Source organism: Ictalurus furcatus, chromosome 10 (assembly GCF_023375685.1).
Source record: "Ictalurus furcatus strain D&B chromosome 10, Billie_1.0, whole genome shotgun sequence".
NCBI classification, from domain to species: Eukaryota; Metazoa; Chordata; class Actinopteri; order Siluriformes; family Ictaluridae; genus Ictalurus; species Ictalurus furcatus.
Window position 1 is genome coordinate 20,364,675 of NC_071264.1, and position 25,581 is coordinate 20,390,255.

Below are 25,581 nucleotides of genomic sequence, written 5' to 3' on the forward strand. Positions count from 1 at the left end.
TTCACTCTTGGTCGCCACCAAATGGTAAATGGTCTGCATTTATGTAGTGCTTTTTTTAAACCTTAACAGTTTTACAAAGTGCTTTACACCTTTACTCATTCACACACCAATGGTAGCAGAGCTCCCATGCAAGGCGTTAGCTTGCCATGGGGCACAACTTGGGATTCAGTGTCTTGCATGAGGTCGGGAATCGAACCACCGACCCTATGATTAGTGGACAACCCGTTCTACCACCTGAGCCACAGCTGCTCACCAAGTATACCAGTCAGACCCACAAACATGCAAGACACTGTCAGGAACTTCAGTCATGACTAGAACAACAGGCAATAGAAGTGGTACACTGAGTAGAAAGCCCAGTCAGTTTTCCCCAGGATATTTTCTGATTAAAAAAAAAATGAGGCGTGATCCGACACAGTTTAGATCTGAAAGACTTAATTACGTATCTTCTTAAAATGACTGAAATTCCATATGCTACACATACCAGATGTTGTATGAGCAGTGATCTGGGTCTGGAGTTCTACATTTAATTTTCTGCCAGGTCCATATTTTGCTGAATTTCAGTAAAGGCTGCTTTCCTGACTTGGGTGAGGGGACACTAAAGGGGGTGTGACATTCAAAATACACATACTATTACTTTCTCTCTCTCTCCTTCTGAGTGAAATGTGTCTATGAGACTTCTCTCTGACCTCACATATCCCCACAGTCCAGTTTCCTTTGTGCTCTCAGTACAGGAAATCTGTGTGTGTGTCTAGGGTGCTAGAGATCTTGTCTTTAGATACAAAGCTCATGGAGTTTATAAACGCTGCATACAGTGAGGTCATGTTGCAGCCGCTTCGGAGGTCTCAGTCATTTGGAGGCATTTGGACTTCTCAAAACGGAGCTTGGCCTAATTTCAGTCCAGTGAAACCTATCTGCCTCTTTCCCCCCTTTTTAAAATTCTTTATCTTTATTATTATTTTTTTGTTATTGAACTTCATTTATTGGAAGGAAGGCATATGGTGTTAATGAACTTTTGTTGCATAATCAGGGTTAGGAATGTCTTTGGATGGGTTTTGGAATGAAACTGTGTGTGTGTTTCAGACATCAAGGACCACACGCTCTGATGAGGAGAGGGACAACGGATGGGATGCTTGGGGAACATGGAGCGATTGCTCTCGCACCTGTGGAGGAGGAGCCTCTTACTCTTTACGGAGATGTCTCAATGGAGGGTTAGTAATTTTCCCACAACTTACACAAACGCTCAAACGTGTCCACTTTTACATATACAAAAATCTCTCACTATGTCCTCATATTGCCTATATTACTATTTTTTAAACAAGCTTGAATCAGATGATGACAATGGCTAAACTACAGTTATTATAACTTTCCATATTGGCCCAGGTCCACATAATTTCTTCTATGAGAAATGCTTTTTTTTTTTACCCAGCAGCCACTATTGCTATCCACACTCTAAGAACTTTAAGAACTTTTTGAATATTTGTTTTCCAACACAACCAACTGTAAACTAAACCCTAACAACGAAAGGTACATATTGTTAAAATTGTACAGTGTATAATATAATATAAACAAAAAGGCTCTTCTCTAAAGACAACTTCAACCAAGCTTAACTTGGCACTTGTTGGAAACACTGACCTGAAAACATAGTGAAGGCTTAATTAATGACAATCATGACACTGTAACATATAATGTTACATACATGATCTATGGGTCTTATGTGAAATTAATTTCATATTTTATATTTTATGAGTTCTTATGGACATATCATGTTACTTTAATAACAAAGTTATGTATATTGCCTCTGTCCACATAAAGCAAGTTTAATTTATTAAGATTTTTATGTTTACATAATGCACTGTCATGACACTGTAATGAGTTGTGCATATTTCTCTGACCATAAATTTGAGTTAATTTGTATTTTTGGTTTGACATATCACATTACCATTATATCAATTTAACAGTGCACTGAGCTACAGTATAAAGTCAGCTGTCCTGAGGTTCTAACATAAGTCAGCCCAGAAAATGTCATAACACTGCCTTATGTCAACAAAAAAAATATGTAACTTGAATTGGGATGTCATCTTGAAACGAGGCTTTTAACTAAAGCGTGTTGGAATAAGCCTTTATAAATGTTTATGTAGGTTTATGTCAGGAATACATGTCTAGAGATGCTAGTGAGAAAGTTTGCCTTAAATGTTGGTGGGAATGTAGTGGACAATAAACTCAGTTTACTCAAAATCTCAGTTTTTGTTGTAATCCATGCCTCCTGATGGTGGGGCTCATAAAAGACTAGTTAACCTTGTATCTGTTTGTTGTGCACGTTGAGAATACACCAGAACAGATTACTTCTTGTAAAAACAAAATATGTTTTGCAAGACAAAAATGGTTGCGTTAAACATCAATTTTGAAGACGTCTTATTCAAAATTATGTTACTCTTCCAGATGCTAAAACTGCACCGATGTTTTTGGGGATATAAAATTGTTTGCTTGTTCTTGCCACAATTCCTTACCTGGTTTTTGATAAGAGATCACGTCTGGCCCTGCAAGGCTAATGCAGGTGTCATGTTGCTCTATGAATACCACTTTATAGTGTTGTTATTTCGGTGTTAGTTTAAAAAAAATACATTTAACCTTAGTACAAATTGTCTGTTGGTTAGTCAATTTGAGGCGATTACAATACTATCACAATGAGTAATGTTCAAGGACTGTTATAATAATATTAGTGGTGTGTGTCCTGTGACATGTAAAATGTCTACAATTTTGTATGACCAATCATCATCTACAGTCAAGAACAGTCATCTGTGGCTACAGTGGACACACTGTATTAGAAAAACATTGCCTGCTTCAACCTTCATCTGTCCAGTTTGGATGAGCCTGTGCTTACTGTAGCCTCAGTTTCCTGTTCTTGGCTGACAGGATTGGTACCTTTCGCGGTCTTTTGCTGTTCCATTTGCCTCAAGGTTCAGTGTGTTGTGCATTCTGAGATGCTTTTCTGCTCACCATGGGTGTAAAGAGTAGTTGTTTGTGTTACCATAGCAATCCTGTCAGCAAGGCGTTTCCATCCACAGAACCACCACTCACTAGAGACTGTGAAACTGAGAAAATCCCAGAAAATCTGCAGCTACTGAAATGCTCAAACCAGCCCTTCTGGCACCTACAACCACACCATGGTCCAAGTCTTTCTGATGTTTGATCTGAATATTACCTGAATACTTGAATATGACCTGATTTTATGAATTGCGCTGGTGCCACATGATTGGCTGATTGGATAATTACATGAATGAGCAGGTGTACATTTTGTTCCTGGCAACATTTACCGTTTAAAAAAAAAGTTATTCTTTTTTTTTTTCAATTCTTTTACTTACCTTCATCACTGTTGTTCCTTAATTTTCCACAGTTCAGTCTGTCTGCCTATCATTAGATAATTCAAGTGAAGAGACATGTACAGTTATGATGACAGCTGTCAGGCTGATCTCAGAGCCATCTCAGTTATGGTTGGCATGAGAGTGGGAAAAGGAGTGGGCCATTTCCAGAATTTCTTTCATACTTGTTTCATTTTCACTTCCTTTCTTTCCAACTTCTGCTAGTCTTCTCTCCAGGCTATGAAAATAGACATTGTTACTTATGCATTCAAGTGCTTATTTGATGATAGAGAATTCAGCACTGTCAGAAATGCATTCATTATGTGCATAATTTACAATGCATTGGGGGAAAACTCATTAAAACTTGCTGAATCCTCAGAAGTAATGAAAGAAGTTCCATTCTTATAATATTTCTTGCTCCCTTGCTAAATGATGTTAACTTTATACAATTTATTTATTGGAAAAATGTGATTTCTCACTGTAATACTCACTGCAGGGATTAAACTGTGCACACTATGATAAAAGAATTTTCTTTCTTCCATATTAATCCTAGGTCAAAATCCAAAGTGCACAAGCAAGAACTGTTTGTATTTGAAACACTGAATTTTGTAAACTCATAGACTCCATCATTCTTATAACTCTATTCTAATGTTTAATACACTTTACACCACAGCACTGTTGAATTCTTGATTCTGATTGGCTGACAGACGTTGTGAGGCATACAGTTATTTTTCAGTAAATGCACAGCTAAAGTAGTTCCAGTCAGATCTTGACCGCATTACAGTTCCATATCACTTCGCCAAGTTAACTGAAATAACGGAAAAGTTAGCCTACTGTCCACCACAGTGCACACATTCCACAACAAACAAAATGACAGAAATGCCAGTGATATGCAGTTATTGGAGAGAGAGAAAGAGAGAGAGAGAAAGAGAGAGAGAGAGAAAGAAAAAAGTGAGAGCACGAGAGCATGTGCGATTAGTATATGCACGTATCAATATTTATTTATTTATTTATTCATTGTATTTTCTGCAGTAATAAAAAAAACCCTCTGAACAAGTAAGCTTTTCATATTTATTTTTTATTTGTTCTATTTTTATATTATCAGCATGAAATGGGGAAAAAAACCTGTGAAAACTTTCTCTCTTTGTCTCTCTCTCTCTCTCTCTTTCTCTCTCTCTGTCTCTCTCTTTCCAATAACTGCATGTCAATGTCAGATGGGATGCGTAATAAATTAGATCTACACACAAGAGAGTTTTAAGGCTAAAAACCTGACATATGTCTGGAAATAAGACATCTGAACAATGTCTTCAGGTCTGGGAAATGTGGTATAAGCAGAATAATTGACTCCGGTCCATTGAATTATTAGAAAAGAATGCAAACCCGAGGCTTTGCGTCATGACCACATTACCACCACGGGGTGTGTATTATTTTGTAATAATTAGACGGAATGTCATCAATTATTCCTTACATATTATTAACTGAAAGCTGTAGGGATGATAACACAAAACAAACGGTACAGTCTACTTCCATTAATCAGTTAGGTATGGAATAAAACACAATGGGGTATACTGTTATAGGAAATGAATCCATGACAGGGTAGTATGATGTGGCCCAATGCAAAGTGGAGTTACCATTATCATCTTGAAATTTTACTTGTATACCACAATGATTTGCCAACAAAAAGCATGGCATGTTTTTTTAACCATTTATAGTTACATTTAATGCTTTGGAGTGTTGAGAGTTATTTCCTTAAGTTCCTTAAGTTATCACTTAAGTTATAACAGTTATATAACAATTGTTCCCTCACCAGCCTCTCTTTTTTTTCTCTTTCTTGAAGTTAATAATCCATTCATCTATCCCATTTTCTATACCGCTTATCCTGCAGGGTCATGGGGAACCTGGAGCCTATCCCAGGGAGCATGGGGCACAAGGCGGGCTACACCCTGGACGGGGTGCCAATACATCACAGGGCACAATCACACACACTTTCACACACCCATTCATACTGAAGTTAATAATAATAATAATAATAATAATAATAATAATAAACCTTTTCCTCTGGAGGAAAGCTTACTGACTGTTAATGTTTTTGTCTGATTAACTGTGTAAGAGACAAAAAAGTTGCCAGTGAAAAAACAACTCTTCATAGCTACTATAAAATACTGTAAGTGATAGTAGGCATTAACTTGTCTCATGGATGTTCCACAATATTAAATGTAATTATATGCAGTTCACCAGCAGTTTCACACATTCAGTTATTATAGGGTTTTCCACTATACCATACTATAGAAACAATAACATATTAGAGCAAACACATTAATATAAACATGTGATTCAAAATACAGTCTGCAGAATATAAATCACCTTCTTCAGAAGAGAGTTCAATAGCACTGTAGCTTGACAATAACTAATGCTCATATTACTCGGTTGATGCATATTAGTCAAGAATTAATTATTTATAACTGAGAAGGATCTCTTTTTTTGGCAGTGTATTACACAATGGTAATTTTTTGTGTCTCTTAAAAACTAGCACCTGTTATTGACTTAATGCACTGCTGTAAAGGTTAGCTTGGGCTTGGGTTATTGTCTGTGTTGAATTTTGTATGATCTCTCTGTGTCCATAAAGGTTTCTTCCATCCAAAAACATGCCAGTATGTGGATTGCATGTCAAAGTGTGTGTGTGTGTGTGTGTGTGTGTGTGTGTGTGTGATGCCCTGTGATGGCCTAGCACCCCATCCAGGTGGTACCCCTGCCTTATACACAGTGTTCTTGGGATCCACTACAACCCTAACCAGGATAAAGTGGTAACGGAGATGAATGAATGAATGAACAAATAGATGAATGATCATCTCTTCTGATCTCAGTATCAGTGATTAGGACACAATGGTGATAAGCTTTTCACCCATAAAACCCAATTTTTCTTGCTGAGGCTAACTGCAATATATTAACTTGAACAATACTGGCATTCACAAGAGTACTTCTCTATTTTCTGGAATAACATTTGAGCAATTTTTCACTGGTCCGAAACCTCAGGTCAAAAGCGTTAGCACTACATCTTTTACAGTTCAGTTGAAAGACATGCATCATTTGTATTGTACTTAACTACTTGCAGTGGAGGAAGCTAATTGGCTCAGATGTGCCTCGGAATAAAAAATGTTCCAGTTAGCTTGTGTTTTGGGTTTCGTTTCGAGAGTGTTCTTTGCCCACTACTGTCAGATTGGAACGTGTGTTTTATAATTGAATACTTCCTGTGCGCAAAGATGTATTCTTTCAGGAGCTTTGAGTTTCTTATGAAATGCAGATGTTTCATGTTGGGTTTTTTCCCCCCAGAACCCCACGAGTCCTGACACTGTGGCTGCTTAATCAAACTTTATTAGTGACCTCACTGTTATTGTAGTGTTTGAATTGTAGTGTTTAATGTATGATTTAAGGATCAACTTATGATGTGTAGTCATTGCGACTCAAGAGTATTATTAATTCATTTATTATTAGGTTAATAATACTGTATTCTAAGTAGAGGTGTGCTTGGGACTTTGTATTAATCACTGTGCTGCCTGAATCCACGCTTATTTTTGTTTGTACCTATGCCTGATATTTACTCATTTACTTAGCTGGCACTGTTTCCCAAAATAAGTAAACACAGCTGATTTCTGTCTTTTTGTTTGTTTTTACTGTTCTATACTGCCTAGTGCTGATAACTTTGTACACATCTGCCAGATTCATGCTGGAGAAGCAGATGCTGTGTCCAAAATGATCATAAAAACACCAATACAATGGGCTTTTTAAAATAACTATCAAAACAAGACAAACTTTACAGCCAAGTAATTTGTTTATTTAAATAAAAAGGCTTTGAATGGACTTTTACTGAAGCCAGTTGGGTGTGCTCTGTCTCTCTTTGTCTTTGCAATTTTAATAATTGCCCACCTGCTCCCTCCCACATGAGAGAAAAACTTCATGCTCGCACAATTTGTTTTTCTTTTTCTTTTTCAGTCCCAGGGGTCCTGGAGGTTCCCAGTTCTGATGCACAGCCCTAACTCAAAGTTTATATTCAAGAAATTATAATTTTTTTTTTTTTTGCACTATTAACCTAATACTATGCACATATACTGCACTATGGTTATGCAAAGCTTTATTTCCACCCTGTTTTCACATTTTACTTTTCATATACGTTGTGTATCACAGTTATGTTCAAATTGGGATTATATTCCTCTTTTTTCACGTACAAAAAAAAAAAACCTCATTGCAGTCCAGTTAAGGATATCCGAGATGCAATTTAACCAGATGTAATACAAATGTAAATTACATTAATTTCTCTAAACCATTCACAATATTGTTGTAGTGTTAATTAAGTAAATATAAGTTGTTTGAGTTATGGTTATTTTATATGTCTTAATAATGAGTTCTGTATTAGCCAGTCAGATGTGGCTACGTCATTACACAGGAACTAGTTCACTACTTGTTCATGTTTAAGTCAGTATGCTCGCAGGCTCCGCTGCGGATGGTTGTTGACAAATCCATCAGCGCTGGGCAAGAGCATAACTCCATTATTGTAAATTTGTCCTTAACAAGTTAGTAAAGTTCTTGCAACAGATTCTCTTTGTTGTATGCTTCTCGCCACGCTTCCACGGACACTTATAAGACAAGACGAGCACAACAATATGTTACATGACAACACAGTACTTCCGTTAATATATATATATATATATATATATATATATATTTATATATAGTGTAATAGTGGGGTGGATACTAAAATCAACATGCAATTGGGTTCAAGATTTGAGTCCACCAACAAAACTACCAAAAACATTGTCCAATCATAATTTTTGTCCAAAAAGATTCCATTATGCTTTAAACTGTTACAATTCAGATAGCCCACATTGTGTAGTGCAAAATCTATGCTATATCGCTTTGGATAAAAGCGTCTGCTAAATGAATAAATATAAATATATAAATATGTACACAGCTTCTGTGTGTACAGAGGTACTCATGCAATATACCTTTGGAAAGCTAAGATTCTTGTAATTCGAGTGATATATTCAAGATAGAATCACAACAGCAGCTACAATCAATGTCTCTGTCGGACCACCGACATACAAACAAACATTTACAAAACTAAGGCAACTCACCTATGAAGCCTCATAGTTGTCCACTAATCCATAACATCCTGATGAAAATAATCTTGTTATACTGACAAAGGTCCAGTCAATCCAATTAAGTAAAAATATTTAGTCCAAAATACATTATTACATCAGTAAATACCCACGGACTGTTGCTGCATTATTTCAAATTACCGGAAGATGTGCCTAATCTTTCATGTATTCACCGTTATAACTTCAGTTCGCTTGTGAATATTCCTGATCACTTCATTTCAAAATGGCCACTGCACTCTGACCTTTCAATTGACACCTAATTTGAACCAATAGGAGCTTCCATATCCTGTCCATAGACTTCAATTACCAATGAGAGTCCATTCTGAAGGGAAGTGTGTTCCCCCTTTCCTTCATGAAAAGCTCAAGCCTATTGCAACTGATTGTGTGGATGACTGGTGCATTGTATAGCCAATGAAATTCTGAAAAATATGATATGCTGCTTTACTGGTAAGTTTCAACACTTCAGTTTAAAAGTCCCTGCGTAAAGCTGCATTAAAAATGGACAGTGTCTCCTTTTTCTGTGTGTAAAAGCTCGCAAAGGTTTCAATTATGAATACATTTTGTAGATTGCTGGATATATGATATGTTATTAGTGTCACCTTTCATTAGTGCCCAAAATTATGAGACATATCAAGAGCAGTAGCATTTTTAACCTAGGTATGTGTACATGGTTAGCAAGGGCCCTTTGGTGTCTATAAGGTGATTTTGGTAAAACACATGGACATACCCTTAGAAAAACATGTGCAAAATAATTTTCTTTGGAATTGTTATCAAATTTGACTTTGGACTAGGAAAGGCTTCATGCTGTGGTCCAATTGTGTTTTCCAGCTAAATAGCTCCCAGCTGTAGTTGTCTGCAGGCATCTGTATGCAAAAATAAATAAATAAATAAAAAAATCAGGCAGAAAAAAAAAACTTTTTACTTCAGTGTGTTCAAACTTCTATTACTCAATACCAGTAGTACTTAGAGTGATTCTGTAATTTCTGGGAAAAACATCAGAGTGTCACCTTTCAAAAGAGACCAAAACCATGCATGTACTCCAAATGGTTCAAGAACAGCTTTAATTTAATTTAGGCTATTCCTTGGATAGGCGTTTTAGGCTAATTTTACAGGAGCTTTGTTTCTTCTTCCTGAAGAAAGCTGTAGGGATGATTACACATAACGGATACAATTTGAGGACGCAGTTTTGGACCTATATTACTAAATTGTTATATTTCTTAAACAATGTAATACCACAAAATGTAATGACTTTTTCAGATCTGATGAACTAAAGTTTGGCAGTAGACTCAGTAAACTTTATAGGACTCATCTTTATGCTGATTATATCTGACACTTTGCATTTAGTTAGACACTTTCACTTCATTGCCTACTTTTCTGTTTTAATATTGCTGACTACATCAAGGGCACCTTCGAGTGGCATGGGTTGAGAGTTGATGAGAAGAGTTTGGCACATCTACCCAGCATTTTTGCATTAGGATCACGCTATACATGGTAGTATTAACTTACCATGCTGCCAAGTTGCTATCACACCTATCACACCAAGGAGCTATCATGCCTTTTGCCTCTCTAAAGAAGCACATTGCTTTCTAGAAACAAGTACAAAGATGAATAAGCAGATGTAATTTAATGCTCATGTTTTGTTCAGGTGAAAATTTTGGAGCTGTAGAACAGTAGCATTATTTAACCCCCAGCATAGAGCTGTATATACTTGGCTCAATTATTGTAATGAACATAAAACATTGTGGGGGGCACGGTGGCTTAGTGGTTAGCACATTTTCCTACAGGTACTCCGGTTTCCTCCCCCAGTCCGAAGACATGCATTGTAAACTGATTGGCATTTCCAAATTGCCCATAGTGTATGAATGTGTGTGCTATTGTGCCCTGTGATGGGTTGGCATCTTGTCCAGGGTGTCCCCTGCATCCTGAGTTCCCTGAGATAGGCTCCAGGCTCCCCTGTCACCCTGTGTAGGATAAGTGGTATGGAAAATGGATGGATGGTTTTAAAAATCCTGTTTTAATTGCAGAGATGATGTTCATGGTCATTTTGGGCTGAAAGTAATAAAGTGAAATAAGGATTAAAAAATGACTGATATTTGTGACACTGCTCTAAGTAGAGTAGGATCACTTGTGCTATCACTGTCATGATACTGAAAACTTTGATGAATATAAAATTAAGATACCAAAATGAATGTTAAAAATCTATTGCTATATAAACTAAAGTGATGTTATTGGTCAATAATACTAGATATTGCTAAGTAGTGAGTGAAGACAGTGTTAATTTGGTTTCAGTGCCTGATGTATTCCTTATGACAGAACATTTACAAGCAGCAACACACACAACGGCAAAAAGAGCACAAAAAAAAAACCCACTAGGGATGACTATCATTTTAAAATGCTTTCTTTTTTTTCTTTTTCTTTTTTTTTTTTTTACTCTGCAGGAATTGTGAAGGAAGAAACATCCGTTACAGGACATGCAGCAACACAGTGAGTCCAAATGAAACATGTTAAAACATATTACATATACACTATATGACCAAACGTTTGTGGACATCTGACCAACACACCCATACAGTATATGTGTTTTTTGACCATCCAATTACAGATTTAGTTTCCCTTTGTTGTTATAATAACGTCCACTCTTAATGGGAAGACTAGATTTTGGAGTATGGCTGTGGGAATTCGCTCTTCAGCCACAAAATTAATCAACATCGATCCAACAAATTTACCAAACATTGGTACAGTAGACAAAAGTCAACTGCAGTTGGCCCAACAGATAAAATTACCCAAATTTGGTCCAACGGACAGACTTGCTCAATATTGGCCAGTGGAATGGCAGTTTTGGAACTATGCAGGAACTTATATACATACAGTGGGGTCCAAAAGTCTGAGACCACTAGTGAAACCACTTCTCTTTTGTACTCCTTTTCAAGTTAATACAAAGGTTTTCATTACAAATGATAATGATGATGAGTGAGAAGTAGAATCTTTACATGAATTTCTTAACTCGAGATGACAGACTAAACAAGTTTGTGTAAAACCTGATGATTCATGTTAGATCAAATCCATTGGCATGTCATCTGAACATGTGCTTCAATGGAAGGGATCCGGCTCATGGAAAATCTGACCTTTTGTACAAAGGAGTTAACATGGTCAATATTACAAATTTGTTTAAATTTGTTTGCAACATCTTCAATATTGAATAGTCAAGGTGCTGCACATTTCCTTTTTTTGTTTTAGAATTTTCCATATTCTGAAACTTTCTGTTTATTTCCAGTTTTAAATAAAACAAAAATTCCAGATTTTCGATGTGATCTCAGACAATTGGATCCCACTTAATAAACAACCAGAAGTACATCCTTTCAACAGAATTAATCATCATTTGAATGAAATAATTGGTCAAATGATCATTAATGCAAATTTTCATAATAAAACGTTTTTATAAATAGTACAGGGAACTCACAGTGGCTATGTTATAGTCTACAGAAGCTATCAGTTATAGAATTTATACTCTCCTCTTTTGCTACAGTACAGTACAGTATGTCCCCTATAAGCTAGCCAGAAATAGAAACGTCTTTCATTTTCCCGGCCATTTAAAAAAAAAAAAAAAAATTGTGGTCTAGCATATGGTAAAGTCCCCTGCTTCATCCCTTTCAAAGAGAGATGGAAAAGAAAAGTTTTCCATCTAAATCTCTGTCTCTTGTGTAACCAGCCTCCATGTCTCCATCAATACGCAAGAAGCCATCTGTCCCTTTTCCATCAATTTTAATCAGCGCCCTCTTTTTCCACCATTCAAGTGGTTTTGAATGATTTTGTGGTTGCCGAGTCAAAGCCAGTCACTGCATAATGTTCAAAAATGGTGTTAAAAATGTGGACCTTAAAAACGGGTCTTTGTGTGTCAAACATTATTAGCAACATATTGATGGAGTTAACTCTAGACTCTAGGTTTCTCAGGTGCACCACTGTTAATTTCTTTCTCCTCAGTGCTGCTTCAGCCCCCACCCTGACCACACATTCAATCACTGTAACTAAATTTCGTTGTGTTTGCATGTGCAAAATAACTTGTAAAACCGATAATTGAAAAACTTCACCTTTACAAAATTCAACCAAGGAAGAAAAATATTACATAGAATTCAAACTTTCTGCTGCATTTATTAACACATTATTGGTAAATATTTTTGTTTTTTTTTTACATTCTTTATGTTTTTTTATCTCTTTATTTTAATCCAGAGACAGAGAAAAATTTTATGGGCAAACATCTGCTCTTGGATCCACCCTATGTAATTTACAATTATAGTATTGGTGTGGGGTGTCCGTAGTGTGTGAATGTGTATGTGATTCCTGCGATGGATTGGCACCCGGTACAGGTGTACCCCGCCTTGTGCCCGATGCTCCCTGGGATAGGCTCCAGGTTTCCCCATGACCCTGAAAAGGATAAAACGGTATAGAATGGACGGATGGATGGAGTATTGGTGTGTTGCAAATTTATTTATTTATTTATTTATTTATTTATTTATTTATTTATTTTTTACCAGAGCCTGTCTTTAGGATTGCCTTCAATAACTGTGTTTAGGTATGATCTGATCTGTGCTCTGGATTATGAAGTAGATTCTTGGAAAAGTCTAAATAAAGACTAGGCTATATCCAGCTACAACATCCAGCTTCCTGTGTCTAACACATCACACATTTACTGTTCACACTGCCAGGTTCCGGGTGATTTAGGAAACACAGCTCTTGAGTGTGAAAAGCAAGAATGAAGGTGTGACAGAGCCTTCTTTTTTTAACCAAGTTTTCTACTTTCTTAGTCTTGGAATACATGTACAGACATCAGGTTCAGTGTAAAACATAACTTGCTGCGACTGCCAAAATGTGTTTGGTTAAATTCTGTAACTTTTCACACAAACTGTAAGCACCTATACATATGCTCTTCTTGAGGTGCAATTTGCACTTTAACCATAAAAAAAAGATCAGGAATAAAGAGAAGGGCAAGTTTAGTAACAAAGATAATGTGTTAATAAATTAAGTTCTTATTAAAGAATGATGTAGTTAGTTAAGAATGCAGGGTCAGGAAAGAAGACCTTGTGGACAGTTCTTTTCTGTTAAAATATCTACTTTATACTCTTGAATAGTTTTAAAGTTTACAGTTTAAAATACAGATAATTTTTACTTTCACTCAAGTATATTTTTCCCTCTATATATCCAATTTTCATTTTTTTACAGTACCCATATTTGTATTTAAGTACAGTTTCTCTGTACATTTTATCCACCCCTGTTAAAGAAGGACTCAGAATAAATAAATGCTGCAGAGGACATTAATGTAGTTAATATGCCATTTGGAAGAAAAAAAAACAACAAAACAACCAACAGCTGTGCACAGAATAAGCTACTTCATATAAAGGTGTGCAGATAGGCTGTATTCCTTTTTTTTGTAGATGACTCTTTGGCTCCTAACATGAGAATGGCACAAAATCCTGTTTATTGTATTGTGTTGTTGTTTTTGTTGTTGTATGTGAGGAAATTGATGTATGTGCTATAACCAGGGTTCTGAGATCTGCATGAGATAAGCAGCCCAAACAAGTATGATTAAACAAATACTTTCTATAGTTACCCATTTTTTATTAAATAAGACATGGCTGAGTGTGTATAAAATGTTTGGGGTGTTTTCTAAGATGAGGGCTTGAAAAAGCCTAAGTACAATCTGACAATTAGCCTGATCTCACACCTGCAAATTGGTCTCTCAATAGAATGTGTCAAGATTGGGCTAAAATTTAGGATTTAATTTACTGGATTTCCTAATATCCAGGAGCTTGACTTGTGCAAAAAGATAATTTACAAATCCTTTGGGAGGCAAAGATGGCTACTAGAATATGTAACTATATCAAATGGAATATATTATCAGACTGTCTCATCCTGTCTACCTAGTGTTTTCACAAGAGACCCTGGAAAGGGATCTGGTGACCCTGGAGCAAATTGTGGATAATGAATAAAAGACAATTTATTTTGAATGTGTTTCAGATTGCCTGGTTTAAAACCCATCAATGTAATTTTTTTTAACAATAGTGAATTGTTTCTAAAAACAACCAGTGCACTGTATAAAAAACTGTATATATCTTATTTAAAAAAAAACAAAACAAAACAAAACAAAAAAAAAAACCAAAACACATGAAATGATTTAAATGCAGGCTGTAACTAAATGTCTTCAAAAAGCAAGCTTATAGAACATGGTTAAAAACAAAGGATAAAATAAGAACAGGGTTGTAAATTAAACCTTTTTTTAAAAACTATGTACAGTGCCTTAACTAGCTGTAAAAAGGTAAAGTTCCTGATCTAACCAAATATGCTATTAACTTATTCTAAATTTGACAGTGATATCCTATTTCCTATTCAAAGAAAATGTGCTTTTTTAAAGTATGGGAAAACTGAAGCATGATTATATTTTTTGTCTGCTCTAATAATGTTTAGTGAGAGTAATTAAGAAAACTAATAAGTGTTTGTTTCTCTGAAAAGGACTGCCCTGCAGAGTCAGGTGACTTCAGAGCTCAGCAGTGCTCCGCCCACAATGACATCAAATACCAGGGACAGACATATGAGTGGATTCCAGTGAGCTATGACCCGATCTCGCCCTGTGCACTCAAGTGTCAGGCTCGAGGGAAGAGCTTAGTGGTGGAACTGGCACCTAAAGTGCTGGATGGCACTCGGTGTAAAACCGAGTCTCTGGATATGTGCATTAATGGCATATGCCAGGTGAGTCATAACATTTTTATAGTTCTCTCTGGGTCAATCATATCTGGTAAGAGGTGGGTTTCTGGGAAATTTCAGGAAATTTTCCATTTGGATCTGGCTAGGTTTCAGAGAGGAACAGTGAACAAAATGGTCAGATCATGAGCAAATCAAATTAAGAGAGGTCATACATCCCTTATATTTATCTTTTTGTCTGTCCACACATTGACTGACCACCGTACAGTGCATCCGGAAAGTATTCACAGCGCTTCACTTTTCCCACATTTTGTTATGTTACAGCCTTATTCCAAAATGGATTAAATTCATTATTTTCCTCAAAATTCTACAAACAATACCCCATAATGACAACGTGAAAGAAGTTTGTTTGAAATCTTTGCAAATTTATTAAAAATAAAAAGCAGAAAAAGCACATGTACATAAGTATTCACTGCCTTTGCTCAATACTTTGTTGAAGCAACTTTGGCACCAATTACAGCCTCAAGGCTTTTTGAGTATAATGATACAAGCTTGGCACACCTATTTTTGGGCAGTTTCTCCCATTCTTTTTTGCAGGACCTCTCAAGCTCCATCAGGTTGGATGGGGAGTGTCGGTGCACAGCCATTTTCAGATCTCTCCAGAGATGTTCAATCGGGTTCAAGTCTGGGTTCTGGCTGGGACACTCAAGGACATTCACTGAGTTTTCCTGTAGCCACTCCTTTGTTATCTTGGCTGTGTGCTTAGGGTCGTTGTCCTGTTGGAAGATGAACCTTCAACCCAGTCTGAGGTCCAGAGTGCTCTGGAGCAGGTTTTCATCAAGGATGTCTCTGTTCATTGCTGCATTCATCTTTCCCTCGATCCTGATTAGTCTCCCAGTTCCTGCTGCTGAAAAACATCCCCACAGCATGATTAATTGGCCAGGGATGGTATTGGCCAGGTGATGAGTGGTGCCTTGTTTCCTCCAGACATGACGCTTGCCATTCAGTCCAAAGAGTTCAATCTTTGTCTTGGTCCTGGTCTGAGAGTCCTTCAGGTGCCTTTTGGCAAACTCCAGGTGGGCTGTCATGTGCCTTTTACTGAGGAGTGGCTTCTGTCTGGCCACTCTACCATACAGGACTGATTGGTAGAGTGCTGCAGAGATGGTTGTTCTTCTGAAAGGTTCTCCTCTCTCCACAGAGACATGCTGGAGCTCTGTCAGAGTGACCATAGGGTTTTTGGTCATCTCCCTGTCCAAGGCCCTTCTCCCCCGATTGCTCAGTTTGGCTGGGCGTGCAGCTCTAGGAAGAGTCCTGGTGGTTCCAAACGTCTTCCATTTGCAGATGATGGAGGCCACTGTGCTCATTGGGACCTTCAATGCTGCAGAAAGGTTTCTGTACCCTTCCCCAGATCTGTGCCTTGATACAATCCTGTCTCGGAGGTCTACAGATAATTCCTTGGACTTCATGGCTTGGTTTGTGCTCTGACATGCATTATTAACTGTGGGAACTTATATAGACAGGTGTGTGCCTTTCCAAGTCATGTCCAGTCAACTGAATTTACCACAGGTGGACTCCAATCAAGTTGTAGAAACATCTCAAGGATGATCAGTGGAAACAGGATGCACCTGAGCTCAATTTTGAGTGTCGTGGCAAAGGCTGTGAATGTTTAAGTACATGTGCTTTTTTTGTTTTTTTATTTTTAATAAATTTGCAAAGATTTCAAACAAACTTCTTTCAAGTTGTCATTATGGGGTACTGTTTGTAGAATTTTGAGGAAAATAATGAAATTAATCCATTTTGGAATAAGGCTGTAACATAACAAAATGTGGGAAAAGTGAAGCGCTCTGAATACTTTTCCGGATGCACTGTATCTAAAACCTTTATGCATTTATCCAAGCAGGCAAAATGCTAAATAAATAAATGAATGAATTAATTAATTTTTAAAAACAGCAAAAGATCAGGTTTCACTGCTGTCAGCCAAGAACAATAATCTGAGGCTACAGTGGGCATAGGCACCATTTTTCTAATCTTCAAGCTGTTTTTCACATTGTGCTGCAGTCATGTAATTAGTTGATGGGGATAATTGCATTACTGAACAGGTCAGCAAATATATATAAATATTGTTTTTAAGAACAAATATTATAATTTTTTGACTGTTGTCACCATTGCAAAATGCTAATACCAACTTTAATATTATGCTTCAATACAAGGCATGGAAATATTCCAGTAGCTATTCCTTAGACAGTATGGATGGTCTGGGGAGGAAAATTGGCATCACTGATGTTAAAACACTTAACTAAGTAATTCCTATTGTAAATGTTCAAGGAAAAGATTTCATTTTAATTTACAAACAAATCCATTATAGAAGAGTCTGCTAGGGTCATTTTTGTATGAATTAAGTGTTAAAATGAGACCTAACAATCTTACAACCCCGTTTGACCCATGCATAGAGTCTTCATACTTCATTTATGAGTCATACTATTGATCTCAGTTGCCATATCATAATTTACTGATGGTCCATATCCACAGACTAAAATAGAAAGTCAATACATTAATGTTCAGAAGTATCTAGGACATTAAGTATACTGTATGTTTAAGTAAGTCTGTGACTGGCTGGGTTTAAGTTTAACAACAGTTTGTGGTTGAAACTACATTTCTCATTGTGTGGATGAACTGTGCAGCTGTATAGGAGATGTATAAGAGTAGGAGCGTGTGTGTATAGGAGAAAGAGAGATGGGTAGAAAGAAAGAAATATATCAAGACTGCCAATCAAAAATGTTCATTCCAAACTTTGCTTTATTTACTCAAACACTAATCTACCTTTTGTTGATAAAAAGTTTTTTTTTTTTTTTTTTTTTTAAAGGTTTCAAATCATCTTTTCAGACATTCTAGCGCTTATTAGACAATATGTGCATCAGTCTTTATGTACTTTATATCTCACATTGTAGGTAAACAGATTCTCCTTCAGGCCTCAGTGGTGTCTATGTGTTTGCACGTTTCAAAATGTAACATTATGGAGATGTAACAAATATGATTTCAACTTTTGATCAGAAAATCACATAAGCCTTTTTGAATTTATTTACAATGAATTTTATATGATGAAATGTTAATTGATCTGTTGTTTAAAACCAATAGTAGGCTTGATACAATGTTTAGTGAGATAGCTAAATCATTTAAACTGAGTAAACAATAAACATCTGATTCTCCTTAATGAGCTCTGTTGCTTTTTACTCTCTTTTCCTCTCCACTCCGCAGGAAGTGGGCTGTGATAGGCAGCTGGGCAGCAACACTAAGCCAGATAACTGTGGAGTGTGTGGAGGAGACGGCTCGAGCTGCCGCCTGATCCGAGGCCAGTCACAGATACATGTGACGCTGGAGGAACGTATGTGCTCCCACACACCTACACACACTCACACACTCATTTCAACGCATTATTTAGACACTCATCAGAAACTAAAGGCATTCATATATACTCACACACACCCACACACACACACTTTAACAGGCAAGCACAAACACACTCATACACACTTAGACTAAAACAATTTCAAACACACTTCTCAGACACTCTTCAGAAAGCACATGCTTATTCAATCAGCCAATCATGTGACAGCAGCACAATGCATAAAAACATGCAAATACAGGTCAAGCTTCATTTGCTGGTCACATCAAACATCAGAATGGGGAAAATAATTGATCTCTGTGACTTTTTGTGCATGTTTGTTGTTGGCTGGTTTGAGTATTTCATAAACTGTTGATCTTCAGGGATTTTCACACACAACAGTCTCTAGAGTTTACACAGAATGCTGCATTAAAAAAAACATTGGGTGAGCAACAGTTCTGTGGGTGGAAACGCCTTTTTGAGAAGAGCAATCAGAGGAAAATGGCCAGATTGGTTTGAGCTGACAGGAGGGATATATTAATTCATATAATAACTCTTTACAACCATGGTGAGCAGAAAAGCATTGCAGCATGGACAAATCTGTCAATCAAAGTGATGAGCCAATCATCTATGAGCTCAGGTATGCAGAAGAAGACAGATAGCACTTCCTCTGAATGTTACACTGCTCTGTGATGCAGCATGAGCAGCAGTTTGAAAATATGTGGCTAGCTGGCCTCATGTGTCTCAGAGGAAGTGCATGTTAGCCCTCACCCTCCCTGGGTGGTAGTTGGCATATGATGGGGGGGAACTGGCTAATGGGTGGGAATTTGCAGGTGACCAAATTAGAGATAAAACAGGGGAAAAGAAACAGAATAAACATCCTCAAAAACTGAACATGGGTTTGGATTTAATGCAACATATGACACACACATCAAATATGCAATCTCAACTCTTACAGAAGCTTGTTTAATACTGTAGTTGGTCCGAGGCATTTTGGATTATTCCAGCGGTGAAGTGCCTCCAGATTTTCATAAATGTCTTTGGTTATTTGATGGAGCTGTTCAGGCATAATTTTAAAATATTGACTTTATGTCTCGTTATGATTCTGCGGTAGTTAAGTGAAGTGTGCTTATTTTAATCAGTGCCTGATCCCAGGTCAAGGATAAAGGGCTCTTTGAAGGGCACAGAGGGTTTGTGAACATTCCGAGGCCAGTAATACATTCTTTGAGTTCTCTGTTCTTTTGCAAGAATTGGCAGGTTTATTTGCATACTGGGTTTTACGGCTCAGTCATTCGACATATTGTTTCACATGCTGGGAAAGAGGATATTTTCAGGTGCTTGTAAAGAATTATTGATTCCGTGTGAGGCCAGTAATGGCTTGCATTTTTAGAAAAGACCAATAATAAGCTGTTACACTTACTGTAATTCTTTCTCTCTTGGCATCATGGGTGCCTGGATTTGCTCACTGACTTTTAGACTTTCGTAGACATATTTGATAATCATTTGATATGATTGGAAGACCTTGCTTATCGTTGCAGTTGTTTGAATTGCATTTCAGTGCCATACCTCAGTTCTTTCCGTCTGCCTACTCAATTTTTTATTTTTTTTTAAACCTTTCTTTATTAGAGTGACTTACAGCTGAGGCAGAATCCAATCCAAGTATAGAGCTGAGCCATTATTGGTTAAGGGAACAACGGTGCAGTTCTGGTATTTGAGCTCATAACCTTACAATAACTAACATAAAATAGGGCTGTGTCTCTAAGTGGTATGATTTTAAGTGACAAATTGTTAGCCACATCTTCACTGGAATGGATGGCCACAGAGGCCACACCTCCTTTGCCAGGAGAAAGTGCACTCCACTTTATGTTAAAGGAGATTTATAATGATATGTAATATTTAATAATGCTTCTAAATAACACTAGAACCAAAAAGAACTGCTGGACTATTGGACCTTAATCATTCAATCACCATCGCTGAACATCTTGTGCTTCATACACACTATTCTGTATCAGTGCAGCTACATTATAAATATTTAGCCCAGTGCACTAAACCACAGCATAGCTAAAATATTGCTTTCAAATAATTATGTATTTTTGCTCTTAAAATACCTCCAATGCCAAGTTTTTTTTTAACAGTGGTGGCAAAAAGTGCCAAGCTACAAATGAAGATGGTATCAGATGCTCTCCAATGGAGACACAGTGTTGTATTGTTCTTGGAAAGGCCTGTGAATCTGTATTTGGTCTGCCAGTTCATGCTGAAGTAATTTTCCTCATCCAAAACCCCTTTTCCCGTCAAGCGAAGTGTCCGAGTGCTCAGATTAAGAAGTAGTGGAACGTTTGGCATTTCCAGACTGCCGTGCTATTTGCTTTAAAAGCGCTGCGTAACCCAATCCAAAAGCATTGTGCTCCCTCTAATAAATGGCGTCTAGCTAATAACTCACTGCTCGTCACAACAACATCCAGGCTTCCTTTATGCACTTCACAATAAGTCTGAGTAATCGGATAGGTTTCTCTCTCCAGGATTTTCCACCCCATTGGCTGGCATTCAGGATCTTGCCGGCTTGTCGTTTTTTGCTTTTGCGTTATTAATAAGAAGTAAAAATGCTTCTAATGAGTCACTGGCACTTATGCTCCATTCCTCCGCTCTGTGCTGGCTCTGTGCTGCGTTCCTGAAAGACGAGTGCAGAATAACATTCACAAAACCAGTCTGTGCTTTTATTATTCATTTCTGACATTTGGGAACTTTGTGGGTTTACATTTGTCGCTGCATTTGTCCATTTGTTAACATGTCCACAAGTTAATATTGTGCCAAAAGCATAAAACTAAATGACATCTAAATACAAAGTATTAAATACAGTCTAAAAATAGCTGTTGGAAATACAAATAATGCAATATACAGTATATGTACAGTACTGTGCAAATGTTTAAGGCACCCTATTTTATTTATTACAAACTTTGTTATAGATTTTTATTTTATGACTTCTACATTATCAAGTCAGTACAAAAAACATTTTCGATTCCCAAACATTAGTTTTCTAGCACAAAATTAAATGTTACAGAAAAATGTTTTTATGTCATTAAAGAAAGTGGCATATTACATAAGAGACACTTTTCAGACAAAAAACACAATGAATGCTGCTGAGTTTTGCAGCAAAAATAAGAAGCACATGCGACAGTCAAAGCCTCCAGAAGAAAAAAATTAAAGATAATTTTGTAAAATCCAAATAATCTTTAAAGATCTATATTGGAAAGGGATTAAACAATGTTTTTCATGCTTGTTCAATGAACCAAAACAATTATTGCACATGCACCTGTGGAACAGTCCTTAAGACACTAATAGTTTACAGGCGGTAGGCGATTAAGGTCACAGTTACAAACACTAAAGAGACCTTTATACTGACTCTGAAAACTATATATATATATATATATATATATATATATATATATATATATATATATATATATATATCTTCCATGCTCATTATTCTGAAGCTTATAAAACAGCACATCGTATTATTTAAATTGTCATGCTGACAGTTATTTGTGCGCGCAATGTAATGAGATACTAACTTGAGGTCACAAAATCATAATGTGTGTGTGGGACATAATTGTTTATCTCACTTTTAATACTTTTTTTTTTTGAGTGGTCAAATTAGTAAAATAAATTTTGGTTAATTTAATGGGCTCTGCTGTAAAAATGTACCCATGGTTTGAAGGATAAGCTGACTAAATACACTGCAATGGTTATGGCTCACTTTAAGTGTTGTTCATAATTGTATCCATTAAAAGTTTGGTCCACAAGATAAGCAATGTCTCTAATTTTAAAGGGACAATACTATTAATTAGTAGCATCATGTTAATGTATATAATATAGGTTTCAAATGGCATAAATTTTGTTTGTGTATTTACAGCTCAAAACATACATTTCAGCATAACATACTGTGTTGTGGTGACATAAAACTGTCAGAGTTGCACTGGATTTAAAACTGTTCCTCACTTGGCCAATACCGAGCAAGAAAAAATGCCTTATGTTTAAGGTCAGAATCATGCATAACTGAGACACGCCTCTATTTTCAGCAAGTTGTGCCCTGCAGATTCAAGTCACTGCTCATAACTCATGTAACTCAACCCTGAATATGGCCCTATATCCAAACTATAAACAGAAACTGCAAAAACAAATGAAAGTGATTTTTTTGTTGTTTTTTCTGATTTATATTTGCACCATATACAGGTATGTTTTAGATTTTAATGCTCAGTATTTTGCTTGTATATTTTGTCACTATGTTTAATACCATTTGCCCAAAATTAAGTCCATCAACCATTCTCTCAAAATAACCTAGGCGCCACATTGGACTGGCAAGTTTCACGACATGCTTCATTTGAAACGTACATTATTTTTCCCACACCACTGACTGGGCCTCAAAACATTATTCCATTATTATATGCATTAAATTCCAGGACTTTCCAAAAGTGATTATTTTCAGGGGCACCCGAGACTCTGGCTCTGTTCCATCCCCTGGATGTGGTAGCTACTGCCAGACTGGGCAAATGGCTCTCTCCCTCCTTGTTAAAATGCATTAATAATGACTCATCTCTTGTGAAACCCCAGTCCTCATATGAAACAGGCTTTCCTCAGTCATCGTATAGAGTCTTACTGGGCAAGTAGTGGATTGGATTGTAAGTAAGCTTCAAATCCTCCACCATAAATAGATCATTTAGGGTGGTATTAAATCTAACAGCTACATAAGATGTGTTGTGTCATAAAAGGAGTTCATGGAAATACAGCTATGAGTCTCCTGAATTTCTCTTGTAAGTCACTCACTCACATTCCCACACACTCACTCATTCATTCATTAATGAGAAGCAAAGAGCAACATTTAACTAAAGAGGGTTTGCAAGGATCAAACAGAGCAGGGAAGTTAAAACAGAGTCCCAGAGGCAAAGAGTGAAACTATTAAGATAACAATAGCTCTTAAACAGGCTAAAACAAATAGCATCAAATGAACACTCAAGTACTTGAACACGTAAGCTGTTGGAGTTAGCATAAAAAGCCTAAACAAGGTAGGGGTGCCAGTAATCAGTCCTAATAGCTAGGACAAGTGTCACACGCTGCCTGGGTTCTGCTTCACTTCCTGGTCTATTCAATTCAATTTAATTTATTTGTATAGGATTTTATGAGATTTTGCCACAAAGCAGCTATACATAAATGCAGATGTAGATCCCTAATGAGGAAACCAGAGATGGCAAGGAAAAAGAAACCTTAAGATGAACAAAAAACACCAGTGACATTGAATAGTGGGATAATAAATCATTACAGTATATAGGTGTAGAAGAGTAAAGACAAACAGTACTAAGTGTGCTGAATGTTCAGAATAAGCACACAAACCTTGGCATACATTATGGAATCATCACATTTAGATGCTCACCAGGATTTTTATTTATTTATTTATTTTTTAAACTTTTCAGCTAACGAATATGACAAAATATTTTTTTTAATAGCTGAACATTCTGGCATCATGAAACATACCTCAAACTAATTCAATTATATTGTCTTAATTAATGGCATATTTGGTCCAGTTCAAGAAGAGGAAAAAATTATGGAATCACTCAATGTTGAGGAAAAAATTATGGAATCATCAACGAAAAAATCTGAATTAGTACATTGTTGTTCCTCGTCAGGCTTTTATGACAGCCTGAATTCTTTGAGGCATGGACTTCACTAATAAAAAACAATATTCTCCATTAAGCTGGTTGCAAATTTCATGAATAGCAGTTGACAGATCAGCTTTGCAGGATGGAGCCTTGTCATGGACCATTTTTTCAAATTTCCACCATTTAAACAGATTGAGATTCGGACTGTTTGCTGGCCATGTCATTGAGTTGATGTGCCTTTCCTGAAGAAAAACTTTAACACTCTTTGCTCTGTGGCAAGATGCATTATCATCCTGAAAAATGACTTCATCACCACCAAACCTATTTTCTATCGATGGAATGAGAAAAGTGTCCAAATTTCAATGTACACCTGTTCACTGAGTATTGAAGTTTCCTCTGGTCCTTTACCTGACATGCAACCCCATATCATAGATGAGTGGGGAAATGTGAATGTTTTCTTCAGGCAGTCATCTTTATATGTTTCATTAGAATGGCACCAGACAAAAGTTCCAGCATCATCTCCTTGGCCAATGCTGATTCTTGATTCATCACTGAATATCCCTTTCATCCAATCATCCACATGCCATGATTACTTCTCTTTAGCCCACTGTAACCATGTTTTTTTCTGTGGAGGTGCTAGTGCTGGTTTTTGTGCTGGCTTTTCTATATGCAAACCTCATTCAGCAAATTTCATTCAGCCCATTTCTTACAGTTTTGCTACAAACATTGACTTCTATTTCCACCCATTTGTTTTTCATTTGTTTTGTTGTGCATTTTCTATTTCCAAAACATATTGCTTTGAGTTTTCTACTCTGATGCTGGTCTACCCGTATTTTTTCGTTTTATAACCTTCCCATTTTTTTTTTAAAATATTTGCACCAAATTTTAGACACAGTTGACTGGAAAATTGACAACTCTCTTGTTGGGGCCATGTTTCCTTTCAAAAACACAAAGGTTAAGGTAAGCACTGTAAGCACTCTCTTTTAACTGTAGACTAATTAACATTTTTAGACTTGTGCTGGTATTTGTTTTAGAAATGCAAATTACAAGGTGATTCCATATTTTTTTTCCTCATCATTGAGTGATTCCATAATTTTTTCCTCTACTTGATTTGGAAAAAATATTCCACTCATTAAAATAATTAAATTTAACTGGTTTGAAGTATGTTTCACGAAGCCAGAATGTTCAGCTATTAAACAAACATTTTAATAAACATTTGAATAGCTATTAAACAAATATTGTTTTGTGTCATATCTGTGATTTGTTTATTTGCTATGAAGTAAAAAAAAAAAAAAAGCCGGGTGAGCATCCTCTAAGTATGGTGATTCCAAATTTTTTGTCAG

The 25,581-nt window shown here is 36.6% G+C and overlaps 1 protein-coding gene across 1 annotated transcript in view; it reads left to right on the forward strand.

Annotated features, from left to right (window-relative positions):
* The window catches only part of adamtsl3 (ADAMTS-like 3), a 220,548-nt gene that overhangs the window by 113,114 nt on the left and 81,853 nt on the right, over positions 1-25,581 (forward strand). The window contains exons 4-7 of the mRNA XM_053635527.1: positions 1,081-1,208; positions 10,951-10,996; positions 15,017-15,253; positions 18,461-18,587. Of these exons, the coding sequence (XP_053491502.1) occupies positions 1,081-1,208; positions 10,951-10,996; positions 15,017-15,253; positions 18,461-18,587 (538 nt within the window). The remainder of the gene's footprint in view (positions 1-1,080; positions 1,209-10,950; positions 10,997-15,016; positions 15,254-18,460; positions 18,588-25,581) is intronic.